The following is a 25,565-nucleotide window of genomic DNA, read 5'->3' on the forward strand; positions in this document are numbered from 1 at the left end:
GAAGTAAAGCTGTCACTGTTTGCAGATGACATGATACTATACATAGAGAATCCTAAAGATGCTACCAGAAAACTACTAGAGCTAATCAATGAATTCGGTAAAGCAGCAGGATACAAAATTAATGCACAGAAATCTCTGACATTCCTGTACACTAATGATGAAAAATCTGAAAGTGAAATCAAGAAAACACTCCCATTTACCATTGCAACAAAAAGAATAAAATATCTAGGAATAAACCTACCTAAGGAGACAAAAGACCTGTATGCAGAAAATTATAAGACACTGATGAAAGAAATTAAAGATGATACAAATAGATGGAGAAATATACCATGCTCCTGGATTGGAAGAATCAAAATTGTGAAAATGACTCTACTACCCAAAGCAATCTACAGATTCAATGCAATCCCTATCAAACCACCACTGGCATTTTTCACAGAACTAGAACAAAAAATTTCAAAATTTGTTTGGAAAAACAGAAGACTGCGAATAGCCAAAGCAATCTTGAGAGCGAAAAACAGAGTGGGAGGTATCAGGCTCCCTGTCTTTGGACTAGACTACAAAGCTACAGTAATCAAAACAGTATGGTACTGGCACAAAAACAGAAATATATATCAATGGTACAGGATAGAAAACCCAGATATAAACCCACCCACATACAGTCACCTAATTTACGACAAAGGAGGCAAGAACATACAATGGAGAAAAGACAGCCTTTTCAATAAATGGCCCTGGGAAACTGGACAGCTACATGTAAAAGAATGAAATTAGAACACTCCCTAACACCATACACAAAAATAAACTCAAAATGGATTAAAGACCTAAATGTAAGACTGGATACTATAAGACTCTTGGAGCAAAACACAGGCTGAACACACTCTGACATTAACTGCAGCAAAATCTCTTCTGATCCACCTCATAATGAAAATAAAAACAAAAATAAACAAATGGGACCTCATTAAACTTAAAAGCTTCTGCACAGCAAAGGAAACCTTAAACAAAAGACAACCCTCAGAATGGGAAAATATTTGCAAATGAAGACACCAACAAGGGATTAATCTCCAAAATATACAAACAGCTCATGCAGCTCAGTATCAAAAAAACAAACAAGCCAGTCAAAAAATGGGCAGAAGATCTAAATAGACATTTCTCTAAAGACATACAGATGGCCAAGATGCCCATGAAAGATTGTGAACATCGCTAATTATCAGAAAAATGCAAATCAAAACTGCAATGAGGTATCACCTCACACCAGTCAGAAAATGAGAAAATCTACAAACAATAAATGCTGGAGAGGGTGTGGAGAAAAGGAAACTCTCTTGCACTATTGGTGGGAATGTAAATTGATATAGCCAATATGGAGAACAGTATGAAGTTTCCTTGAAAAACTAAAAATGTAACTACCATATGATCCAGAAATCCCAATCCTGGGCATATATCCAGAGAAAACCATAATTCAAAAAGATATATGCACCCCATGCTCATTGCAGCACTATTTACAAGAGCTAGGACATGGAAGCAACCTAAATGTCCACCAACAGAGGAATGGGTAAAGAAGATGTGATAAATATATGCAATGGAGTATTATTCAGCCATAAAAAGGAACAAAATAATGCCATTTGCAGCAATGTGGATGGACCTAGAGATTGTCCTACTGAGTGAAGTAAGTCAGACAGAGAAAGACAAATATCATATATCGCTTATATGTGGAATCTAAAAACATGGTACAAATGATGTTATTCACAGACAGAAAAAGAGTCACAGATGCAGAAAACAAACATATGGTTACCAGGGGGAAAGGGAGGAAGGATAAATTGGGAGATTGGGATTGACATACAGACACTACTATATATAAAATACATAACTAATAAGGGCCTAGTGTATAGCACAGGGAACTCTACTCAATACTCTGTAATTACCTATACAGGTAAATAATACATAAAAGAGTGGACATATGTATGTATAGCTGACTCACTTTGCTGTATACCTGAAACTAATAGAACACTGTAAATCAACTATATTCCAATAAAAATTATTTTTAAAAAATTTAAAAAAAAATCAGTGGACTCTGAGTAAAACATATTAGTCTGCATAACATGGGTGGGCTTTATCCAATCAGATGTATGTTCTTGGGCATCACCCATTTGGGAAACTCATTCTGAGTCCTCCCCCCATGTCTCTGGATGCTAGTAATGAGTTACATGAAGATAATCTTTCAAAACAAGCTTCAGAAACTTTAGGGCAGCAGAGTCTGCTAGTCCTTTCACTGGAAAAGGATAGCCCAATTTATCTGGAGACTTTAATTACTTGTTGTAGGAGTTTTCAATATTTGTTTGCACCAAGTATTTCACACATTTTATAGATGTTCTGAAGTGTTTTACAAAAGGCCTCAAAAGAAATGTGAAAGAATACTACAATGAAATTTCTCCTATAAGACTGACAAAAACACTAAGGTTTGACAACACGTGCTGTTAGTAAAGTTCTGGAAAACAGAATCACTTGTGTCAGTGATGGAAATCCAAAATGGTGCAATATCTAACTATACAGCAAATTCATTTGCCATTTGGTCCAGAAATTCCCCTTTCAGGAAATCATCCTGAAAAGATATATGTGTAAAACCTTAAATAAAAAGCTGACAGGAAGGCTTCCCTGGTGGTGCAGTGGTTGAGAGTCTGCCTGCCAATGCACGGGACGCGGGTTTGTGCCTCAGTCCGGGAGGATCCCACATGCCGCAGAGCGGCTGGGCCCGTGAGCCATGGCCGCTGAGCCTGCACGTAAAGCCTGTGCTCCACAACGGGAGAGGCCACAGCAGTGAGAGGCCCACGTACCGCAAAAAAAAAAAAAAAAGCTGATGGGAAATGTTATAAATGCATGCATCAGATTGACAATACGAAACCCCAATGAGTAGCTTCACACCAAGAAAAGAGACAACCAGCCCTTTAGCAGAAGTGACCCAGGAGGACACAGCCACAGCACATACAGAAGCACCCTAGCAGGCATCTGAGCATCTGGAGGTGGGCAGGGTTGTACAGGGTAAAATTACAGAACGGGTACTGGTGCACCAGGAAGCATCACAAAGATGGACAAAATGAGTAACAAAACCAGTAGCTGATGTTGAAAATGAAGCTTGATTTGCTTAAGAGACAAAAAATTTTACATGCTGTGCTAACTAACTATAGCTAATTAAAGGAACTCCTTTTGTAGGCCCAAATCAGAAGAGAATGAACACATTGCTGGATAATGGTCAGGGAAGCAAAAAGAAGACAATTAGTTTAAAAGACTTCAGATCAAGATGACATAGAAGACACAATCCTCCATCCCCCCACAGAGATCAACAATGAGTTATCTAGGAACAAAACAGCTCTGGGAGAGCTCTGGGTTCCATTGAGACACTTCAGCAACACAGTGGAACAAAAACCCTGAGAATAACTGCACAAAAAGGGAATGAAGAACAGCCTCATTTTATCTGATTGTCCCCTTCCCCAGGCAACACTACTCAGCATCAGGTGAGAACCACTCAGCTATAAAGAGTTCCCCTTGCCAGTAAAGGGACAGTGGGGTAAGCAACCACCTTACCCTACTTACTAGGGCATGAGAGTAAGGACTCACTTTGGCTCACCCCACTGAGACATTGACAGACTGAGATGTAGAGAGATGGCTAAGAAGAAAGAAGAGCAGAGGTTTCCAACAGCAGGAGAAGCAACTGTGGTTCCCAGTAACCTGGCCTGCAGTGGACTTTACCACTGAAGAAACATATAGCCTGCTCAATTGCCACAGCTACCCTGCAGATTTCATCAGCCCCTTGCCGTTGGTATTATTGTTTGTTGATGCCAACACTACCCTCCCTCCAGAGCCCAGGATCTGCACTCGTAGCCAGCCCAGGCCTCTGCAGCTGCACGCATTACCAATACCATGCTTATTGCTGAGGCCCACCAGCATGCACATGCTTAGGGCTGGCTTCTCCTGCTATTCATCTGAATTCTATCTGCCTGAACCCTCATCATTGGCCTCAACAAACAGCAGTACACACACCTGGGCAGAGTCTGTGCAGCCACAGGAGAGCACACCAACAACTAATACACCGCAGCAGCTTGCGGGTCCAGATTCTGCCTTCTCTCCAGTCACTGGCCTGCAACACTGTGCACACCTGCAACTAGCTCCCCCGCTGTGCACTTGCAAAATCCCAGTCCACCCCCTGCCACTGTCTCCACTGCCATGTACTTGTGTCAAGAACAAGTAGACACAGTAGTGTACATCAACAACCAGGGTCTTTGCAGCTGCCAGTGAGCCCACACTTGGCCCCAGCCCTTACCCTGGCCCCCACCAATACATGTGTCTGGAAACAGCCACTGCTACTATATAGGCACCTGGGGCTGGCCCCACAGCCAAGTATATGCAAAAACACTGGTTCTAGCCACCACTGCTCTTTTCCCTTTTCTCTAGCCACTGTACCCAGAGTAACTGCTGAAGACCTCAACGGCCACTGAAGCCACTACAGGACACCTGCAGTTGTCAATGTGGTGGACCTGAAAGCTTAGGCTAATGAGTCACCAAACCCTCCACATGTCTAGTCCAGGTATATGCCATGACAACTGGTGCCCCATACCACTAAACTAGGGGTCAGAGCATTTTCTAACATGCTGTAAAGCATAAGGACATCCACTATGTTAAGGTCTTTCCAACTGAAGACACAGTCATAAATTGAACTTGAAACCATCAAGTCTGGAATAGGTGATGGCTTCTTCAGATGCACAGACACCTGCACAAGGCACAGGGATCATGAAGAGTCATAACATTATCTAAGGAAAACAGTAAAGTAATAGAGAACACAGTAAGAATATAATAATTAACCCAAAGAAATGGAGATTCAGGAATTATCAGAGAAATAATTCAAAATAATCATTCTAAAGATGATCACAGAGCTGTAAGAGAACATAGAAAAATAATAATGCTTTCAGGAAAACAACACAAGCACAAAATAAGTTCAACAAGCAGATAGAAAGCATTAAAAAGAAACAAAGAATGAACTGAAGAATTCAATAGAGAGCTTCAATATCAGACTTGACAAGCAAGACAAGCAGAAGAATCAGGGACCTCCAAGACAGATCATTTGAAATTATCCATCCTGAGGAGCAAAAGGAAGGACGAATGAAAAGGAATTAATAAAGCCTACAGGACCAATGGGATGACAATAAGAGAAACAATTTACACATCACTGGAGTCCCAGAAGGAGAAGAGCAGGAGAAAGGATTGTGGAAAGATATTTGAAGGAATAATGGCTGAGAAGTTCCCAAACCTTGGGACAGATTTGGACATCAAACTTCATAAAGCAATTAGGTCACTCCAAAATTCCAATCCAAAGTTTTTTTCTCCAAGACTCGTTATAATAAAACCCTCTAAAACATCAAAGACAATGTTAAGCCATCAAGAGAAAAATCATTCTCTCATACAAAGGAACTCGTATAAGGCTATGAGAGGATTTCTCAACAAAAGCCTTACAGACCAGGAGAGAACAGAATGATATATTCAAAGGGCTGAAACAAAAAACACTGTCAACAAAGAATGCTTTACCAGCAAAGTTGTCCTTCAGAATTAAAGACAAAATAAAGCCATTCCCTATAAACAAAAGCTAAGGGAATTTATAACCACTAGACCTATCTCACAAGAAATCCTGGAAGGAGTTCTTCAAGCTAACACAGAAAGACACTAATTGGTAACAGGAAAATATATAAGATACAGGTAAAGCCATGTCTATATATTCAGTTTCAGAATATTCTAACACTTTAACATGGAGGCATGTTGACCACTTAATTCTAGTATATTGGTTGAAGGACAAAAGAACTGAATACAACTGGAGTAACAATAACTTGTTAATGAATATAAAATTTAAAAACAAGTAAAGTGTGATATTAAAAATATCAAATGGGTACGGCAGGTATAAAGGGTTGTTTTTGTATACAATCAAAATTAAGTTGTTATCAGCTTAAAAAAGATTGTCATATCTTTAAAATATTTCAAATAAGCCTCTCACAAAACAAAAATCTGTAACAGATACAAGCAAGGTAAGAAGAAGAAAATCAGAGTACCAACTACAAAAATCATTAATTCACAAAGGAAGACAGCAAGAGAAAAAAGGAACAAAGAAACTCATAAAACAGTCAGTAAAGAATGAACACAGGGCTTCCCTGGTGGCGCAGTGGTTGAGCGTCTGCCTGCTGATGCAGGGGACGCGGGTTCGTGCCCCGGTCCGGGAGGATCTCACATGTCGCGGAGCGGCTGGGTCCGTGAGCCATGGCCGCTGGGCCTGCGCGTCCGGAGACTGTGCTCCACAGCGGGAGAGGCCACAACAGTGAGAGGCCCACATACCGCAAAAAAAAAAAAAAAAGAATGAACACATCATTATGGCATGTGGGATCTTTAGTAAAAGCATGTGGAATCTTTAGCTGCAGCCTGCATGATGGAACTAAAAAACAAAAAAAGATCCCACATGCCACAATGAAGATCTTACATGTGGCAAGGAAGATCCCGAGTGCCACAACTATGACCCGGCACAGACAAATAAATAAATATTTTTTTAAAAAAAGAAGAATTAACACATCAGCAGTAACTCCTTACATATCAATAAGTCCTTTAAATGTAAATGGCCTAAATGTGCCAATCAAAAGACATGGAGTGGCTAGATGGATAAACAAACCCACTTATACGCTGCCTGCAAGGGACTCACTTCTGATTCAGGGACACATATAGGCTCAAAGTGAGGGGATGAAAAGATACTCAGTGCAAGTAGAAAGCAAAATACTTACAACAGACAATATGGACTTTAAGCCAAAAACAGGAAGAAGAATCAAAGAAGGTCAAATAAATGTAAGGTTTATAATTACTTTATAATAATGTAATTATAAAGCATCAATTCGTCAAGAAGATACAACAATCTTAAATATATATGAATCCAACATTAGAGCTAAATATATTAAGCAAATACTAACAAATCTGAAAGGAGTAATAAACAAGGATCCAACAATAGTATGAGATTTTAATACCCTGCTTTCAACAATGGATAGGGTTTCCCTGGTGGTGCACTGGTTAAGAATCTTCCTGGCAATGCAGGGAACACGGGTTCAAGCCCTGGTCAGGGAAGATCTCACATGCAATGGAGCAACTGTGTCCCTGCACTACAACTACTGAGCCTGTGCTCTAGAGCCCAGTAGCCACAACTACTTAGTCTGCATGCCACAACTACTGAAGCTCGCACGCCTAGAGCCCGTGCTCCACAACAAGAGAAGCCACCTCAATGAGAAGCCCGCACACCACAATGAACAGCAGGTCCTGCTCGCCGCAACTAGAAAAAGACCACGCACAGCAATGAAGATCCAACGCAGCCAAAAATAAATAAATAAAATAAATAAAATTTTTTAAAATCACCAATAAAGCATTAAAAAAAGGGATAGATCATCCAGACAGAAAATCAAGTTGAACTATACTTTAGACAAAATAGACTTAACAGGACATTCCATCCAACAGCAACAGAGTACCCTTCTCCTCAAGAACACATTCTCCATGACAGATCATGTGTTAGGTCACAAAACTATCTTTAAGAAATCTTAAAATCTTATCTTTAATCTTAAAAGACTGACATTATACTAAGTATGTTCTCTGATCACAAATATAAAACTAGATATCAATGACAGGAGAGAAACTGGAAAATTCACAAATATGTGGAAATTAAATAATACACACCTGAAAACCAATGTCTCAAAGATGAAATCAGAAAGGAAATTTTAAAATATCTTGAAACAAATGTAAATGTAAACACAACATACTAAAACCTATGGGATGCTGCAAAAGCAGTTGTAAGAGGGAAGTTTAAAGGCAATAAACACCAGATATTTTGAGGGGAGAAAAAGGTCTCAAAAAAACAACATACTTTTACACCTCAGGGGAAGAGAAAAACAAACTAAGCCCAAACTTAGCAGAAAGAAGGAAATAACAAAGATCAGAGAAGAAATAAATGAAGTACAAATTAGAGAAAATTTTAAAAATCAACAAAACTGAGTTGCTTTTTAAAAGAGTAACAAAATTTTAGCTAGACTTACCAAGAAAAAAAAAGAGAGAGAAGACTCAAAAAAAATTATGAATGAAAAGGAAGACACAGATACAAAGGCTTATAAAAAGCTACTAACAGTTATATGTCAACAACTGAACAACCTACAAGAAATGGAAAAATTCCTAGAAACATAAAACCTAACAAGAGTGAATCCTGAAGAAATAGAAAATGTAAAGAAACCAATAACAATAAGGAGACTGAATCAAAATCTCTCAATAAAGAATAGTCCAGGTCCAGAAGACTTCATGGTTAAACTCCATCAAACATTTGAAGAAGAATTAATATCTATCCTTCTCAAACTCTTCCCAAAAATTAAAGAGGAGGGAACACTCCAAAAATCATTTTACGAAGTCAGCATTACCCTGGCATTACCAAAGCTAGCTAGATAAGGTTACTACAAGAAAACAGCGGACCAATATCCCTGATAAATATAAATGCAAACATTCTCAACAAAATACTAGCAAACAGAATTCACCAATACTTTAAAAGAGTCATACACCTTGATCAAGTGGTATTAGTTCCTGGGATGTTGGCATGTTTCAACATACACAAATTGAAACAAAACAAAAATAGGGCTTCCCTGGTGGTGCAGTGGTTGAGAGTCCGCCTGCCGATGCAGGGGACACAGGTTCGTGCCCCGGTCTGGGAAGATCCCACATGCTGCAGAGCGGCTAGGCCCATGAGCCATGGCCACTGAGCCTGCGCGTCCGGAGCCTGTGCTCTGCAACGGGAGAGGCCACAACAATGAGAGGCCCGCGTACCGCAAAAAAATAAATAAATAAAAAATAAACAAATGAGACCTAATGAAACTTAAAAGCTTTTGCACAGCAAAGGAAACCATAAACAAGACCAAAAGACAACCCTCAGAATGGGAGAAAATATTTGCAATTGAAGCAACTGACAAAGGATTAATCTCCAAAATTTATAAACAGTTCATGCAGCTCAATAGCAAAAAAACAAACAACCCAATCCAAAAATAGGCAGAAGACTTAAATAGACATTTCTTCAAAGAAGATATACAGACTGCCAACAAACACATGAAAGAATGCTCAACATCATTAATCATTAGAGAAATGCAAATCAAAACTACAATGAGATATCATCTCACACCAGTCAGAATGGCCATCATCAAGAAATCTAGAAACAATAAATGCTGGAGAGGGTGTGGAGAAAAGGGAACACTCTTGCACTGTTGGTGGGAATGTAAATTGATACAGCCACTATGGAGAACAGTATGGAGGTTCCTTAAAAAACTACAAATAGAACTACCATATGACCCAGCAATCCCACTATTGGGCACATACCCTGAGAAAACCATAATTCAAAAAGATTCATGTACCAAAATGTTCATTGCAGCTCTATTTACAATAGCCCGGAGATGGAAACAACCTAAGTGTCCATCATCGGATGAATGGATAAAGAAGATGTGGCACATATATACAATGGAATATTACTCAGCCATAAAAAGAAATGAAATTGAGCTGTTTGTAATGAGGTGGATAGACCTAGAGTCTGTCATACAGAGTGAAGTAAGTCAGAAAGAGAAAGACAAATACCATATGCTAACACATATATATGGAATTTAAGAAAAAAAAATGTCATGAAGAACGTAGAGGTAAAACAGGAATAAAAACACAGACCTACTTGAGAATGGACTTGAGGATATGGGGAGGGGGAAGGGTAAGCTGTGACAAAGCGAGAGAGAGGCATGGACATATATACACTACCAAACATAAGGTATATAGCTAGTGGGAAGCAGCCGCATAGCACAGGGAGATCAGCTCTGTGCTTTGTGACCACCTAGAGGGGTGGGATAGGGAGTGTGGGAGGGAGGGAGACGCAAGAGGGAAGGGATATGGGAACAGATGTATATGTATAATTGATTCACCTTGTTATAAAGCAGAAAGTAATACACCATTGTAAAGCAATTATATTCACTCAAAGTTGTATACTCAAATATACAACTACTACAGAAAACAGAATGGAGGTTCTTAAAAAAATTAAAAATAAAGCTAACATATGATCCAGCAATTCTACTTCTTGGTATATATTACAAGGAAATGAAAGCTCCATCAAATAATATGCACTGCCATAGTCACTGTAGCATTATTCACAATAACCGAGTCACAGAAAGAACCTAATAATCCACTGACAGGTGACTGGATAAAGATATACATACACACAGTGCAATATTATTCAGCCACTAAAAAGAATGGTATCTTACCATCTGTGATAACCTAAAGAGAGCTGGAGGCTTTATGCTAAGTGAAATAAGTCAGACAGAAAAAACAAATACTGTATTATTTCACTTATATGTGGAATCTAAAAAAAACTGAATTCACAGAAACAGAGAATGGAGTAGTGGTTACCAGGGACTAAAGGGTGGGGGAAATGTGGCGATGCTGGTCAAAGGGTACGGACTTCCAATTATAAGATGAATAAATTCCAGAGCTGTAATATCCACAAAAAAATGAAACAACAACAACAACCCCTCCCCCCCAAAAAAAGACAAATGACTCATAAACCCAACCAATCTAGATAATTAAGAAAATTAATTTCAACGAAGTATTAAAGAACAGGACTTGACCTATGTTAATTACCTTTATGTGACACTGAAATAATATATTTGTTGAACAGTGACATTCATCTTTTACCTTATAAAGAGCAATACCGCAATCACATGACACAGAATTTTTGAATCTGCATATTGGATGCAAACAGTGGAATGCTGCTACCTTTACCAATAATAGTAACCATATGGATTCCTACCATAAACTGAAATTTGACTATGTATTAGATGCTGCTGCTGTTATCAGAATGATTACCATTCACAAATCAATGTGAAAGGTAGGCACAGAAAATGTGAAGCTTGTGCCCAAGTTCAGGAAATGAAGGTAGGATACAAATCAAGAATAATTTCATCCAAAAAGTAAACCAATAATGTTATGATTGGTAAAATAACACTTGTTCATTAACTTAAAATAGCTCACAAATTATAAGAAATTCATCCCCAAACTCTTAATAGGAATATAGTTCTAATTGTAAAGATGACAACAGGAGGAAGACCTATAAACTATATTGTCAAATAGAACATTCTGTAATGATGGAAATGTTCTATTATTTGAGTTGTCCAATACAGTCGTCATTAGCCTGGTGGTTCTCAACTGAGGGGCAATGTGTCCACCTAGGAGATATCTACCAGTACTGGAGAACATTTTTGGTTGTCACAATCAAGAGGTGCCACTGGTATCCAGTAGGGAGAACCCAGGGATGCTGCCAAATATCATACAATGTACAGGACATCCTCCATAAAATATCAGAGGACAAATGAAAATGTCAATTGTATTGAGGTAGAGAAAAGCTGAACTAAACACGTACGGCTAGTAAGCACTTGAGTATGGCTAATGAGAAAGGAGAACTTAATTTTTAAATTAATGTACTTCTAATTAAGAAAATTTAATTTAGTAATGATTATACAACTTTATTTACATATTTCAAGTATGTAGCTAGAGATAATGAGCATAATATAAAAATAAGGATCTTGTTTCTCAAGTATTTTAAAAACTGAGTATCTTCAAAGAACAGATTCTGTGATTAACATATACACACTACTAAATATAAAATTGATAACCAGCAAAGACCTACTGCATAGCACAGGGAACTATACTCAGTATTTTGTAATAACCTATAATGGAAAAGAATATATATGTGTATTTATATACATAACAGAATCGCTTTGCTGTATACCTGAAACTAACACAACACTGTAAATCAACTATACTTCAATACAATTTTTTTTAATTTAGGGAAATAATGAGCATAAATAAAAGCATAAAAGTGAACACCCGTGAAGCTTTAGGACACATGTCCTGGCACCAAACAGGTCAGGGCAACAGGAAATCGCAGGGAAACTCTCCCTCTGTCACTGCAGGCCACTCACTCTTGCAGGGTCTCCAACCCCTTTTCTTTGTACAGCAGTTCTTGCTTCAGCTGGGTCAGTTCTCGTTTTAATCTGGAAAGCTAAAGACAAATTACTTTTTTTTTCCACAAAAAGAAGCTGTGAAAAATGATTTCTACAGTTGTTAGCATTGTCATCTAAGTTTCTGACTAGCTTGCAATTCATGGGGTCACCCAGTCTCTCCATGACCTCCCATCCCTGGCATATCAAACAGCGCTGGCATATCAAACAGCCCTGGCAGAAAGGCTGGCTCGCTTAGACACAAAAGGCCTGCGTCACGAAGAGCTTTCTGCCACGTGGAGCCCTGGAACTGGCAACGATTTTCTTTTTCAAGGTATTGATTTACACATTGCAATGAGCAAACTTTGTCATACATTTCTCATCCTCTCTTCTGCTTACTACCCACAGATCTCACCTAGGAAACCCTGTTGCTCAAAGCATGGCTTCCCACTACCTGAAAGTCAGTCGCCTGCAGTGCTTATTTAAACAGGTACTAGGACCCACTCCAGGCGAGCAGGGGACACTTAATTGCGGGCGTTTGTTGGCAGGGAGCTCTGTCTCTTCCAGGGGCAGCCAGCACGGTAATGAGCCAGTTCCTATGGAAATGGGGATGGGGCTCACACTTTGAACTGACGCCCCAGGTGTTTTTTGTTGGGGTACTAGGATGTGAGAACCACAGTACTAAAAGAGACACTCTGGTTTAGGCACTGAGACACTAGGATGGGAGGCTTGGTCTCTAAGATGTCTCCTGTCCCCCCTCCCAGACACCAAAGACAAGAGGATGAAGAGATGGAACACGGTGGCACACAAAGAACCTGGCACCACTGGAAAGGAGCACTGGCAGCTTCTGGTCAAATACCATCGCAGGCAAGATTTCTCTGGGAATACAGAGACCAGGGAAGAACAGCAGATGCTAAAGCTGCCAAGGGACAGAGCTGGCATCCCACTAATACAGGGAAGCAGCCCTGTGAGCTCGGGCCCTGACATCGCCAAATCTTTCCAAACGTTGGGTGAATCTAGCCCTATGAAATACACAGAGGAATACAAGCAATTTTTCGTTAGATGGGCTGAGGCTTTAAAATGAATCTTTTCTCTTCCTATCAAAGGAATTAAGTAAATCATAATAAGTGATGTTATCAGTATATAAAAAATACGCATGCTGCTTCTAGTGTAAAAACACTCATTTTTACTCACCCTATCCCGATGACTTGCTATTTCTGCCTTTATTTGGAGTGGGTTGTACTTAGTATTTGTTGAATATCCAGAAAAGGCTAAATAGAAAGAAAATATTTTATTTTACAATAGATCCATTAAAATAAATAAATGCATACAGACAAGAAATTCATATTCACCTTATTAATTACCTCTTAGCATCACACATACAAATTAACATTAGCACTGACAACTAAAGAACAAACATTTCACAGCCTCAAATTTTTTTAATGGTTGATTTTTACTTAAGGATTTGTTTGCAGATGACATGACCCTTTATATGAAAAATCTGAAAGAAATGACCAAAAAAATAAGAAACTTCCAGTAACTAATAAATGATTATAGCAAGACTGAGGATATAAGGTTAACATATAAAAGTCAACTGCTTTCCTAAATACCATCAATAAACAAGTGGATCTGAAATTTAAAACACAATACCATTCACATGGCACCCCCAAAAGTGAAATACTTAGTTATAAGTCTAACGAAACTTGTACAAGAGCTATACAAAGAAAATCTCTGATGAACTGAAACAAAGAAGAACTAAATAAATGAAGAGATGTTCATGGATGGGAAAGATTCATTATGTCAAGATGTCACTTCTTTCCAGCATGCTTTATAGATTTAAAACAATCCCAAACAAAATTCTAGCAACTTATTTTGTGGACATCAACAAATTGATTCTAAAGGGGCAATAGGCCCAGGACAGCCAACACAATATTGAAGAAGAACAAAGCTGGAGAACTGACACTATCAGACCTCAAGACAATATAAAGCTAGAGTAATCAAGAAAGTATGGTAGTGGCAAAATAATACAATAGCAAAGACAGTCTTTTCAACAAATGGTGCTGGAACAAGTGGACATCCACATGCAAAAAAAAAAATCATCTAGACAGACTTCACACCCTTCACAAAATTTAACTCAAGACCTAAATATAAAACGCAAAACTATAAAACACTTAGAAGATTACATAGGAGAAAACTAAGAGGACCTTGGTTTGGAAGGGTCATTTTACATACAATACCAAAGGCAGGATCCATGAAAGAATTAATGGGTAAGCTCAACTTCATTAAAATTAAAACTTCTGCTCAGTGAAAGACAATGTCAACACATGTGAGACAACAAATCACAGACTGGGAAGAAACATTTGCAAAAGACACATCTCACACAGAACTGTTATCCAAAATATAGAAAGAATACTTAAAACTCAACAATGAGAGAACAACCAACTCAATTAAATGGGCCAGAGACCTTAACAGACACCTCACTGAAGATAACAGACAGCAAAGCATATGAAAAAAAGATGCTCTAAATCATATGTCATCAGGGAAATAAAAATTAAAACAACAGTGAGATTCCACTACACACCTATTAGAATGGCCAAAATGAGGACACTGACAACATCAAATGCTGGTGAGGATGTGGAGCAACAGGAACTCCCATTCACTGCTGGAAGGAATGCAAAATGCTACAGCCACTTTGGCAGTTTCTCACAAAACTAAACATACTCTTACCATGTGATCCAGCATTCACACTCCTTGTTATTTACCCAAAAGATCTGAAATTTTATATCTACATAAAAACCTGCACACTGCAGAAGGTTCATAACTCAAAACTGCCAAAACCCGGAAGCAACCTAGATGCCCTTCAACAGGTGAATGGTAAATAAACTTTATTACATCCAGACCATACAGTATTATACAGCACTAAAAAAGAGAAAAGAAAAAAAAAGTCAGGAAGCCATAAAAAGATATGAAGAAACCTAAAATATACATGTGAAAAAATATACAAGTGACAGGCCCCCGGAGGAAGATGGCGGAAGAGTAAGATGTGGAGATCACCTTCCTCCCCACAGATACATCAGAAATTCATCTACACGTGGAACAACTCCTACAGAACACCTACTGAACGCTGACAGAAGACCTCAGACCCCCCAAAAGGCAAGAAACCCCACATACCTGGGTAGGGCAAAAGGAAAAGAATAAACAGAGACAAAAGGATAGGGACGGGACCTGCACCAGTGGGAGGGAGCCGTGAAGGAGGAAAGGTTTCCACACACTACAAGCCCCTTCGTGGGCGGAGACTGCAGGTGGCGGAGGGGGAAAGCTTCGGAGTAGCCGAGGAGAGCACAGCAACAGGGGTGCGGAGGGCAAAGCGGAGAGATTCCGGCACAGAGGATCGGTGCCCTCAGGCACACACCAGCCCGAGAGGCTTGTCTGCTTGGCCGCCGGGGCGGGCGGGGCTGGGAGCTGAGGCTCGGGTATCGGCTTTCAGTCGGAGCGCAGGGAGAGGACTGGGGCTGGCGGCAGGAAGAGAGCCTGAAGGGGTTAGTGCACCACGGCTAGCCCGGAGGGAGTCCGGGGAAAGGGTCTGGAGCTGCCGAAGAGGCAAGAGACTTTTTCTTCCCTTTTGTTTCCTGGTGCGCGAGGAGAGAGCATTAAGAGAGCTGCTTAAAGAAGCACCAGAGACGGGCGCGAGCCGCGGCTAAAGGCGCGGACCCCGGAGACGGGCGTGGGAGCAGAGACAGGGAAATCTCTCTGTGCAGCCTCGGAGGCAGCGGATTAAAGCTCCACAGTCCACTTGATGTCCCTGCGTCTGTGGAATGCATGAATGGACAGCAAATCATCCCAAATTGAGGAAGTGGACTTTGAGGACAAGATTTAAGACTTTCCCCCCTTTTTCCTCTTTTTACAACGAATTATCCCAAATTAAGGAGGTGGACTTAGAGAACAAGATTTAAGACTTTCCCCCCTTTTCCCTCTTTTTACAACGAATTATCCCAAATTGAGGAGGTGGACTTGGAGAGCAAGATTTTTGATTTTTCCCCCTGCTCTCTTTTTGTGAATGTGTACGTGTATGCTTCTGTGTGAGATTCTCTCTGTATAGGTTTGCTTCCACCATATGTCCCAGGGTTCTATCTGTCCGTTTTTTTTTTCAATAATTACTTTTTAATTTTAATAACGCTACTATATTTCATACTTTATTCTATTTTACTTTACCTGCTCTTTCTTTTTTTCCTACCTTCCCTTCCTCCCTCCCTCCCTCCGCCCCTCCTTTCCTTCTTTCTCTTTCTTTCCTTCCTCCCTCCCTCCCTCCCTTCTTCCTTTCACTCTTTCTTTTTTTCTTTCCTTCCTCCCTCCCTCCTGTCTTTCTTTCCTTCCTCCCTCCCTCCCACCCTTCTTCCTTTCACTCTTTCTTTTTCTTTCCTCCCTCCCTCTCTCCCTCCTGTCTTTCTTTCTTTCTTTCCTTCCTCCCTCCCTCCTGTCTTTCTTTCTTTCTTTCCTTCCTCCCTCCCTCCTGTCTTTCTTTCCTTCCTCCCTCCCTCCCTCCCTTCTTCCATTCACTCTTCCTTTTTCTTTCATTCCTCCCTCCCTCCCTCCTTTCTTTCTTTCTTTCCATCCTTCCTCCCTCCCTCCCTCCTTTCTTTTTCTTTCTTCCTTCCTTCCTTTCTTCTTTCCTTCCTTTCTTCGTTCCTTTCTTTCTTCCTTTCTTTCATCCTCCCTTTCTTCCCTCCTTGTTTCTTTCTTTCTTTCTTCTTCTACTAATTCTTTCTTTCTACATTTTCTCCCTTTTATTCTGAGCCGTGTGGATGAAAGGCTCTTGGTGCTGCAGCCAGGAGTCAGTGCTGTACCTCTGAAGTGGGAGAGCCAACTTCAGGACACAGGTCCACAAGAGACCTCCCAGCTCCACATATATCAAGCAGCAAAAATCTCCCAGAGATCTCCATCTTAACACCAGCACCCAGCTTCAGTCAACGACCAGCAAGCTACAGTGCTGGTCACCCTATGCCAAGCAACTAGCAAGACAGGAACACAACCCCACCCATTAGCAGAGAGGCTGCCTAAAAACATAATAAGCCCACAGGCACCCCAAAACACACCACCAGACGTGGACCTGTCCACCAGAAAGACAAGATCGAGCCTCAACCACCAGAACACAGGCACTAGCCCCCCCCCCCACGAGGAAACCTACACAACCTACAGAAACAAGCTTAGCCACTGGGGACAGATACCAAAACAACGGGAACTACGAACCTGCAGCCTGCAAAAAGGAGACCCCAAACACAGTAAGATAAGCAAAATGAGAAGACAGAAAAACACACAGCAGGTGAAGAAGCAAGATAAAAACCAACCAGACCTAACAAATGAAGAGGTAATAGGCAGTCTACCTGAAAAAGAATTCAGAATAATGATAGTAGATGATCCAAGATTCTATTTCCATGATCCAAAATCTTGAAAATAGAATAGACAAAATGCAAGAAACAGTTAACAAGGACCTAGAAGAACTAAAGATGAATCAAGCATCAATTAAAAACACAATAAATGAAATGAAAAATACTCTAGATGGGATCAAGAGCAGAATAACTGAGGAAGAAGAACAGATAAGTGAGGTGGAAGATAAAATAGTGGAAATAACTGATGCAGAGCAAAATAAAGAAAAAAGAATGAAAAGAACAGAGGACAGTCTCAGAGACCTCTGGGACAACATTAAACGCACCAACATTTGAATTATAGGGGTTCCAGAAGAAGAAGAGAAAACGAAAGGGACTGAGAAAATATTTAAAGAGATTATAGTTGAAAACTTCCCTAATATGGGAAAGGAAATAGTTAATCAAGTCCAGGAGGCACAGAGAGTCCCATACAAGTGACAAAAGCCCATCTGAAAAGTCTGCATGTTATATGATTCCAAGTATATGACAATCTGGAAAAGGCAAAAACTGTATTCTAGAGCAAAAGAATCAGTCATTGCCAGAGGTTATAAGGGGGGGGGAATTAATAGGTAGAAACCAGAAGATTTTTAGAGAAGTAAAAATACTCTAAAATATACTATAATGATACGTACATGCCAGTATACATAGGTCCAAACTCACATTCTGTGCGTTTGGACCTATGTCCAAACCAAGAGGGAACAGAATGTGAGTTTGGACCTATGTCCCACCAAGAGGGAACCTAATATAAATGATGAACGCTGGGTAATGATGATATGTCAATATATGTTCATCAGTTGTAACAAATGTGCCCTCTGGTAAGTAAGTGATGGGGGAGCTTGTGTATGTGTAGGAGCAGTGGGATATGGGAACTTTCTGTACTTTCTGCTGAATTTGGCTGTAAATGTAAAACTGTAAAAAATAAAGCTTTTTAAAGGTAGCTTTATAGTAATCTGTCAGTATATAGCAGGCCTGAGAAAATGCAATTCCTCCAAGGTTTTTTCCCCACACAAACTGAAGAGCCCACACTTTTATCCTGAGTTGGATTTCACAGATATGTAATAGCAAAATACAATACATGGCTTACTGCTTTCTTAAACAGTGCAGTGCACGTGATTTAAAGTCCTTTTACAGGTACAGCATCATTACAAAGAATAACGTATATCTAGGGGTGAATAAGACACACAGAACTTTTACACAGTCAGCCACTTTCTGGCAGCAGAGAGTGCTGCAAGCCTTTTCCAGTGTCTCAACACCTAGACCACTTTACTGGCTGTTTCTAATTTCTATCACCCCATCCACCTCTCTGCATCCTTTTTTCTTAATGCTTCTGACTCTTTTCTCTTAGGCCTTGAAGCTACAGTGACTTGGTTCCTGTCCCCTTGTGAGTTGTGGAGACTCCTCTTTCTTCATCTGAGAGTCACCCCACACTGGTGTATTCTGCATCCAGGTCATTTTCATTAGTTTCTCCTGCTTATAAGACCCATCTGCAGGGCCAGCATCCATTCTTTTATTCCTTTGATCTGGGTACTGAAGGCTATCATTCTGGTAACTTAGGTGGCCACACCTAGAAACTAGTTCAAAATCATTTCCTGACCTCATATTGGAGGGTGTGGCTTGTAGAGGAAGAATGTCATCTGTCATATCAGTAAGCAAAGCAGGCACCTCCAATGGTACACCCTGAGGAAACACAGGATACTGGCTAGAGATAGCTGAAGATCACATCAAATTAATGATTTCACTGAGCCCAGACTCTTGTATCTTCCCATACATGGGAAAACACTAAATTCCTTAATGTGACATATCTGCTTTCTTTTATAAACAGTAATCTTTTACCTGTTTTTCTGTTGTAAAACTCTTTTATATGCTGGTCCCTCCCTTACCTCTTTGGATCAGTCCCTCAGAGCTATCTGAGACACTGCCTCATGGGCTTGAGTCTTCAGGAAGAGCACCCAACTTTTAGGCTGCGTATCCTTCAGTCAGCAGCTACAGGCCATGAAGTGGCTTAAACACCAAGATTGTTTAATAGCTCCACACACAACCAAATCCAAATAATTTGAACAGGTCAGAACCCCCTATTTAAAAAACAAACAAACACAAAAAAACTTTTCTCTGTAAAACTTATTTAATTCACTATCAGTCAGAATTCCAAACAACTGAATCCACTGGAAATAATTTCTGTAACAGCTAATATGTTTGCCAAAATAACCTCAAATTTTCATTTACTAAGAATCATAGTTACACAAACACAATGGATTAAGTATTTAAAGAATATAAATCTTCCTTAGGTCAAGTCTTATTCCTTTTGTTTTGCCTCTTTCTTGCCATTTATTAGGATCACAAACAAAATGAATACCTCAAACAATGCCACTGAAAGAAATCATTCATACAAAATCTCCACATTAAAGTCCTGGGATTCAAACACAGTAAGTTAAGCAAAACAAGAAGACAGAGAAACACACAGCAGATGAAGAGGCAAAGTAAAAACCCACCAGAACAAACAAATGTATAGGAAATAGGCAGTCTACCTAAAAAAGAATTCAGAGTAATGACAGTAAACATGACCCAAAATCTTGGAAATAGAATGGAGAAAACACAAGAAACATTTAACAAGGACCTAGAAAAACTAAAGAGCAAACAAACAATGATGAACAACACAATAAATGAAATTTAAAATTCTCTAGAAGGCATCAATAGCACAATAACAGAGGCAGAAGAATGGAAAAGTGACCTGGAAGATAAAGTAGTGGAAATAACTATTTCTAGTGGAATAGAATAGTAGTAGAATAACTATTACTCTGCAGCGCAGAATAAAGAAAAAAAATGAAAAAAATTGCGAACAGTCTCAGAGATCTCTGGGACAATATTAAACAAACCAACATTTGAATTATAGGGAAACCAGAGAAGAAGAGAAAAACAAAGGGACTGAGAAAATATTTGAAGAGATTATAGTTGAAAACTTTCCTAATGTGGGAAAGGAAATACTTAATCAAGTCCAGGAAGTGCAGAGAGTCCCATACAGGACAAATCCAAGGAGAAACACACCAAGACAAATACTAATCAAACTATCAAAAATAAAATACAAAGAAAAAATATTAAAAGCAACAAAGAATATACAAGGGAATCCTCATAAGATTAACAGAAGATCTTTCAGCAGAAACTCTGCAAGCCAGAAGGGAGTGGCAGGAAATATTTAAAGTGATGAAAGGGAAAAACCTACAACCAAGATTACTCTACCTAGCAAGGATCCCATTCAGATATGACAGAGAAATTAAAACTTTCACAGAGAAGCGAAAGCTAAGCAAATTCAAAACAACCAAACCAGCTTTACAACAAATGCTAAAGGAAATTCTCTAGGCAGGAAACACAAGAGAAGGAAAAGACCTACAATAACAAACCTAAAACAATTAAGAAAATGGTAAGAGGAGCATACATAATCTTAAATGTAAATAGATTAAATGCTCCAACGAAGAGACAAACACTCACTGAATGGATACAAAAACAAGACCCATATATATGCTGTCTAAAAGAGACTTAGGGACACATACAGACTGAAACTGAGGGGATGGAAAATGATATTCCATGCAAATGGAAATCAAAAGGAAGCTAGAGTAGGAATACTCCTATCAGATAAAATAGACTTTAAAATAAAGACTATTACAAGAGACAAAGAAGGACACTATGTAATGATCAAAGGATCGATCCAAGAAGAAGATATAACAATTGTAAATATTTATTCACTCAACACAGGAGAACCTCAATACATAAGGCAAATGCTAACAGCCATGAAAGGGGAAATCAACAGTAACACAATCATACTAGGGGACTTTAACACCCCACTTTCACCAATGGAGAAATCAACCAAAATGAAAATAAATAAAGAAACACAAGCTTTAAATGATACATTAAACAAGATGGACTTAATTGACATTTATAGGACATTCCATACAAAAACAACAGAATACACTTTCTTCTCAAGTGCTCATGGAACATTCTCCAGGATAGATCATATCTTGAGTCACAAATCAACCACAGTGCTATGAGAGTAGATATCAATTAGAGTAAAAACTCTGTAAAAAAAATACAAACACATGGAAGCTAAACAATACACTACTTAATAAACAATAGATCACTGAAGAAATCAAAGAGGAAATCAAAAAATACCTAGAAACAAATGACAATGAAAACACAAAGACCCAAAAACTACACAATAAAGCAAGAGCAGATCTAAGATGGAAGTTTTTAGCAATACAATAGTACCTCAGAAAACAAGAAACATCTCAAATAAACAACCTAATCTTACACCTAAAGCAATCAGAGAAAGAACAACAGCAACAAAAAAACAAAGTTAGCAGAAGGAAAGAAATAATAAAGATCAGATGAGAAATAAATGAAAAAGAAATGAAGGAAATGATAGAAAAGATCAATAAAATTAAAAGACGGTTCTTTGAGGACATAAACAAAATTGAAAAACCATTAGTCAGGCTCATCAAGAAAAAAAGAGAGAAGACTCAAATCAACACAATTTGAAATGAAAAAGAAGTAGCAACTGACACTGTAAACATAGAAAGGGTAATGAGAGACTACTAGAAACAACTACACATCAATAAAATGGACAACCTGGAAGAAATGGACAAATTCTTAGAAAACCACATCCTTCTGAGACTGAACCAGGAAGAAACAGAAAATACAAACAGAACCATCAAAAGCACTGAAATTGAGACTGTGATTAAAAATCTTCCAACAAACAAAAGCCCAAGACCAGATGGCTTCACAGGCTAATTCTACCAAACATTTAGAGAAGAGCTAACACCTATCCTTCTCAAACTCTTCCAAAATATAGCAGAGTGAGGAACACTCCCAAACTCATTCTACGAGGCCACCATCCCCCTGATACCAAAACCACACAAAGATGTCACAAAGGAAGAAAACTACAGGCCAATTTCACTGATGAACATAGATGCGAAAATCCTCAACAAAATACTAGCAAACAGAATCCAACAGCACATTAAAAGGATCATACACCATGATCAAGTGGGGTTTATCCCAGGAATGCAAGGATTCTTCAATATATGCAAATCAATCAGTGTGATACACCACATTAACAAACTGAAGGAGAAAAAACATATGGTCATCTAAATAGATGCAGAAAAAGTTTTCGTCAAAATTCCATACCCATTTAAGATAAGCCTCCAGAAAGTAGGCACAGAGGGAACTTACTTTAACATAATAAAGGCTGTATATGACAAACCCACATCCAACATCGTTCTCAATGGTGAAAAATTGAAACCATTTGCTCTAAGATCAGGAACAAGACAAGGCTGTCCACTCTCACAGCTATTATTCAACATAGTTTTGGAAGTTTTAGCCACAGCCATCAGAGAAGAAAAAGAAATAAAAGGAATCCAAATCAGAAAAGAAGAAGTAAATGTGTCACTGTTTGCAGATAACATGATACTATACATAGATAATGCTAAAGATGTTTGCAGAAAACTACTAGAGCTAATCAATGAATTTGGTAAAGTAGCAGGGTGCAAAATTAATGCACAGAACTCACTTGCATTCCTATAAACTAATGATGAAAAATCTGAAACAGAAATTAAAGAAACACTCCCATTTACCAATGCAACAAAAAGAATAAAATACCTACGAATAAACCTACCTAAGGAGATAAAATACCTGTATGAAGAGAACTGTAAGACACTGATGAAAGAAATTAAAGATGATACAGATGGAGAGATATACCATGGTCTTGGATTGGAAAAATCAACATTGTGAAAATGACTATACTACCCAAAGCAATCTACAGATTCAATGCAATCCCTAGAAAACCAGCAATGACATTTTTCACAGAACTAGTACAAAAAATTGCACAATTTGTATGGCAACATAGAAAAGCCAAACAGCCAAAGCAATCTTGAGAAAGAAAAATGGAACTGGAGGAATCAGGCTCCCTGACTTCAGACTATACTACAAAGCTACAGTAAGCAAGACAGTATGGTACTGGCACAAAAACAGAAATAAAGATAAATGGAACAAGATAGAAAGCTCAGAGATAAACCCACGCACCTATGGTCACGTTATTTTTGATAAAGGAGGCAAGAATATACAATGGAGAAAAGACAGCCTCTTCAATAAATGGTGCTGGGAAAACTGGACAGCTACAAGTAAAAGAACGAAATTAGAACACTCCCTAACACCACACTCAAATATCAACTCAAAATGGATTAAAGACCTAAATGTAAGGCCAGAAACTATCAAACTCTTAAAGGAAAACATAGGCAGAACACTCTGTGACATAAATCACAGCAAGATCCTTTTTGACCCACCTCCTAGAGAAATGAAAATAAAAACAAAAATAAACAAATGGGACCTAATGAAACTAAAAAGCTTTTGCACAACAAAGGAAACCATAAACAAGACCCAAAGACAACCCTCAGAATGGGAGAAAGTATTTGCAGTTGAAGCAACTGACAAAGGATTAATCTCCAAAATTTACAAGCAGCTTGTGCAGCTCAATAACAAAAAAAAAAACAAAAAACCCAATCCAAAAATGGGCAGAAGACCTAAATAGACATTTCTCCAGAGAAGATATACAGATTGCCAACAAACACTTGAAAGAATGCTCAACATCATTAATCATTAGAGAAACACAAATCAAAACTAAAATGAGATATCATCTCACACCAGTCAGAATGGCCATCATCAAAATATCTAGAAACAATAAATGCTGGAGAGGGTGTGGAGAAAAGGGAACAGTCTTGCACTGCTGGTGGGAATGTGAATTGTACAGCCACTATGGAGAACAGCATGGAGGTTCCTTTAAAAACTACAAATAGAACTACCATATGACCCAGTAATCCCACTACTGGGCATATACCCTGAGAAAACCATAATTCAAAGAGTCATGTACCAAAATGTTCATTGCAGCTCTATTTACAATAGCCCAGAGATGGAAACAACCTAAGTGTCCATCATCGGATGAATGGATAAAGAAGATGTGGCACATATATACAATGGAATATTACTCAGCCATAAAAAGAAACGAAATTGAGTTATTTGTAGTGAGGTGGATGGACCTAGAGTCTTTCATACAGAGTGAAATAAGTCAGAAAGAGAAAGACAAATACCATATGCTAACACATATATTTGGAATCTAGGAGAAAAAAATGTCATGAAGAACCTAGGGGTAAGACAGGAATAAAGACACAGACCTACTAGAGAATGGACTTGAGGATATGGGGAGGGGGAAGGGTAAGCTGTGACAAACTGAGAGAGTGGCATGGACATATATACACTCCCAAACGTAAAACAGATATCTAGTAGGAAGCAGCCGCATAGCACAGGGAGATCAGCTCGGTGCTTTGTGACCACCTAGAGGGGTGGGATAGAGAGGGTGGGAGGGAGGCAGACACAAGAGGGAAGAGATATGGGGATATATGTATATGTATAGCTGAGTCATTTGTTATAAAGCAGAAACTAACACACCATTGTAAAGAAATTATACTCCAGTAAAGATGTTAAAAAAAAAAAGCTGTCTTCAAAAGCTCTATGATATCATTTTGTTTGCCTCTCCTGTCCCTGCCCCATCTTAACAGTTCCCCAAACCATCCTCCCAAACACATAAAAATTTTAAATAATTTCTTAGGTTTGTGACTGATCTTTATACTTCTACAAGAAAGTCGGAATACTGATACTTATTCCCACACAGATGGTTATATTTGAGCTCATAAGACAGTAACCGTTAACATTTTACACTTGTTCATTACTTGGACAACCAGACCAGTAGGCTTTCTCATCTCTCTCCTCTTGACAAGCAGCTTTCCAATTAGAGTCCTGTGCAATGTTTGTGTTCTGTATGCAACTAGCAACAGCTGCCATTTTTGTAGTCCTGCACACTGCCTAACTTAGTTCATTTAAAAATCGCCACAACCTCTTGCTGTCCCCAGTTTATATGTAAGAAAATTGAAGCTCAAAGTGGTTACAAAACTTGCCCAAGAATGCACTGCTGTATGAGAACCTGGATTCTAGCCGAAGCCTGTACAACTGGTTCACAGGACTGAAAATAAAAGACTGTCCTTGTCCC

The 25,565-nt window shown here is 38.9% G+C and overlaps 1 protein-coding gene across 1 annotated transcript in view; it reads right to left on the reverse strand.

Annotated features, from left to right (window-relative positions):
• Positions 1-19,123, reverse strand: part of LOC308609717 (protein WWC3-like) — a gene marked incomplete at both ends in the record, with an annotated part of 109,169 nt that extends 90,046 nt beyond the window's left edge. The window contains 3 exon segments of the mRNA XM_081223428.1: positions 12,042-12,121; positions 13,254-13,330; positions 18,841-19,123. Coding sequence (XP_081079554.1) covers positions 12,042-12,121; positions 13,254-13,330; positions 18,841-19,123 — 440 coding nt within the window.
• Between the last annotated feature and the right edge of the window lie 6,442 nt (positions 19,124-25,565).

The sequence above is a fragment of the Mesoplodon bidens genome (assembly GCF_964165515.1).
Source record: "Mesoplodon bidens genome assembly, chromosome: Y".
Classification (NCBI taxonomy): Eukaryota; Metazoa; Chordata; class Mammalia; order Artiodactyla; family Ziphiidae; genus Mesoplodon; species Mesoplodon bidens.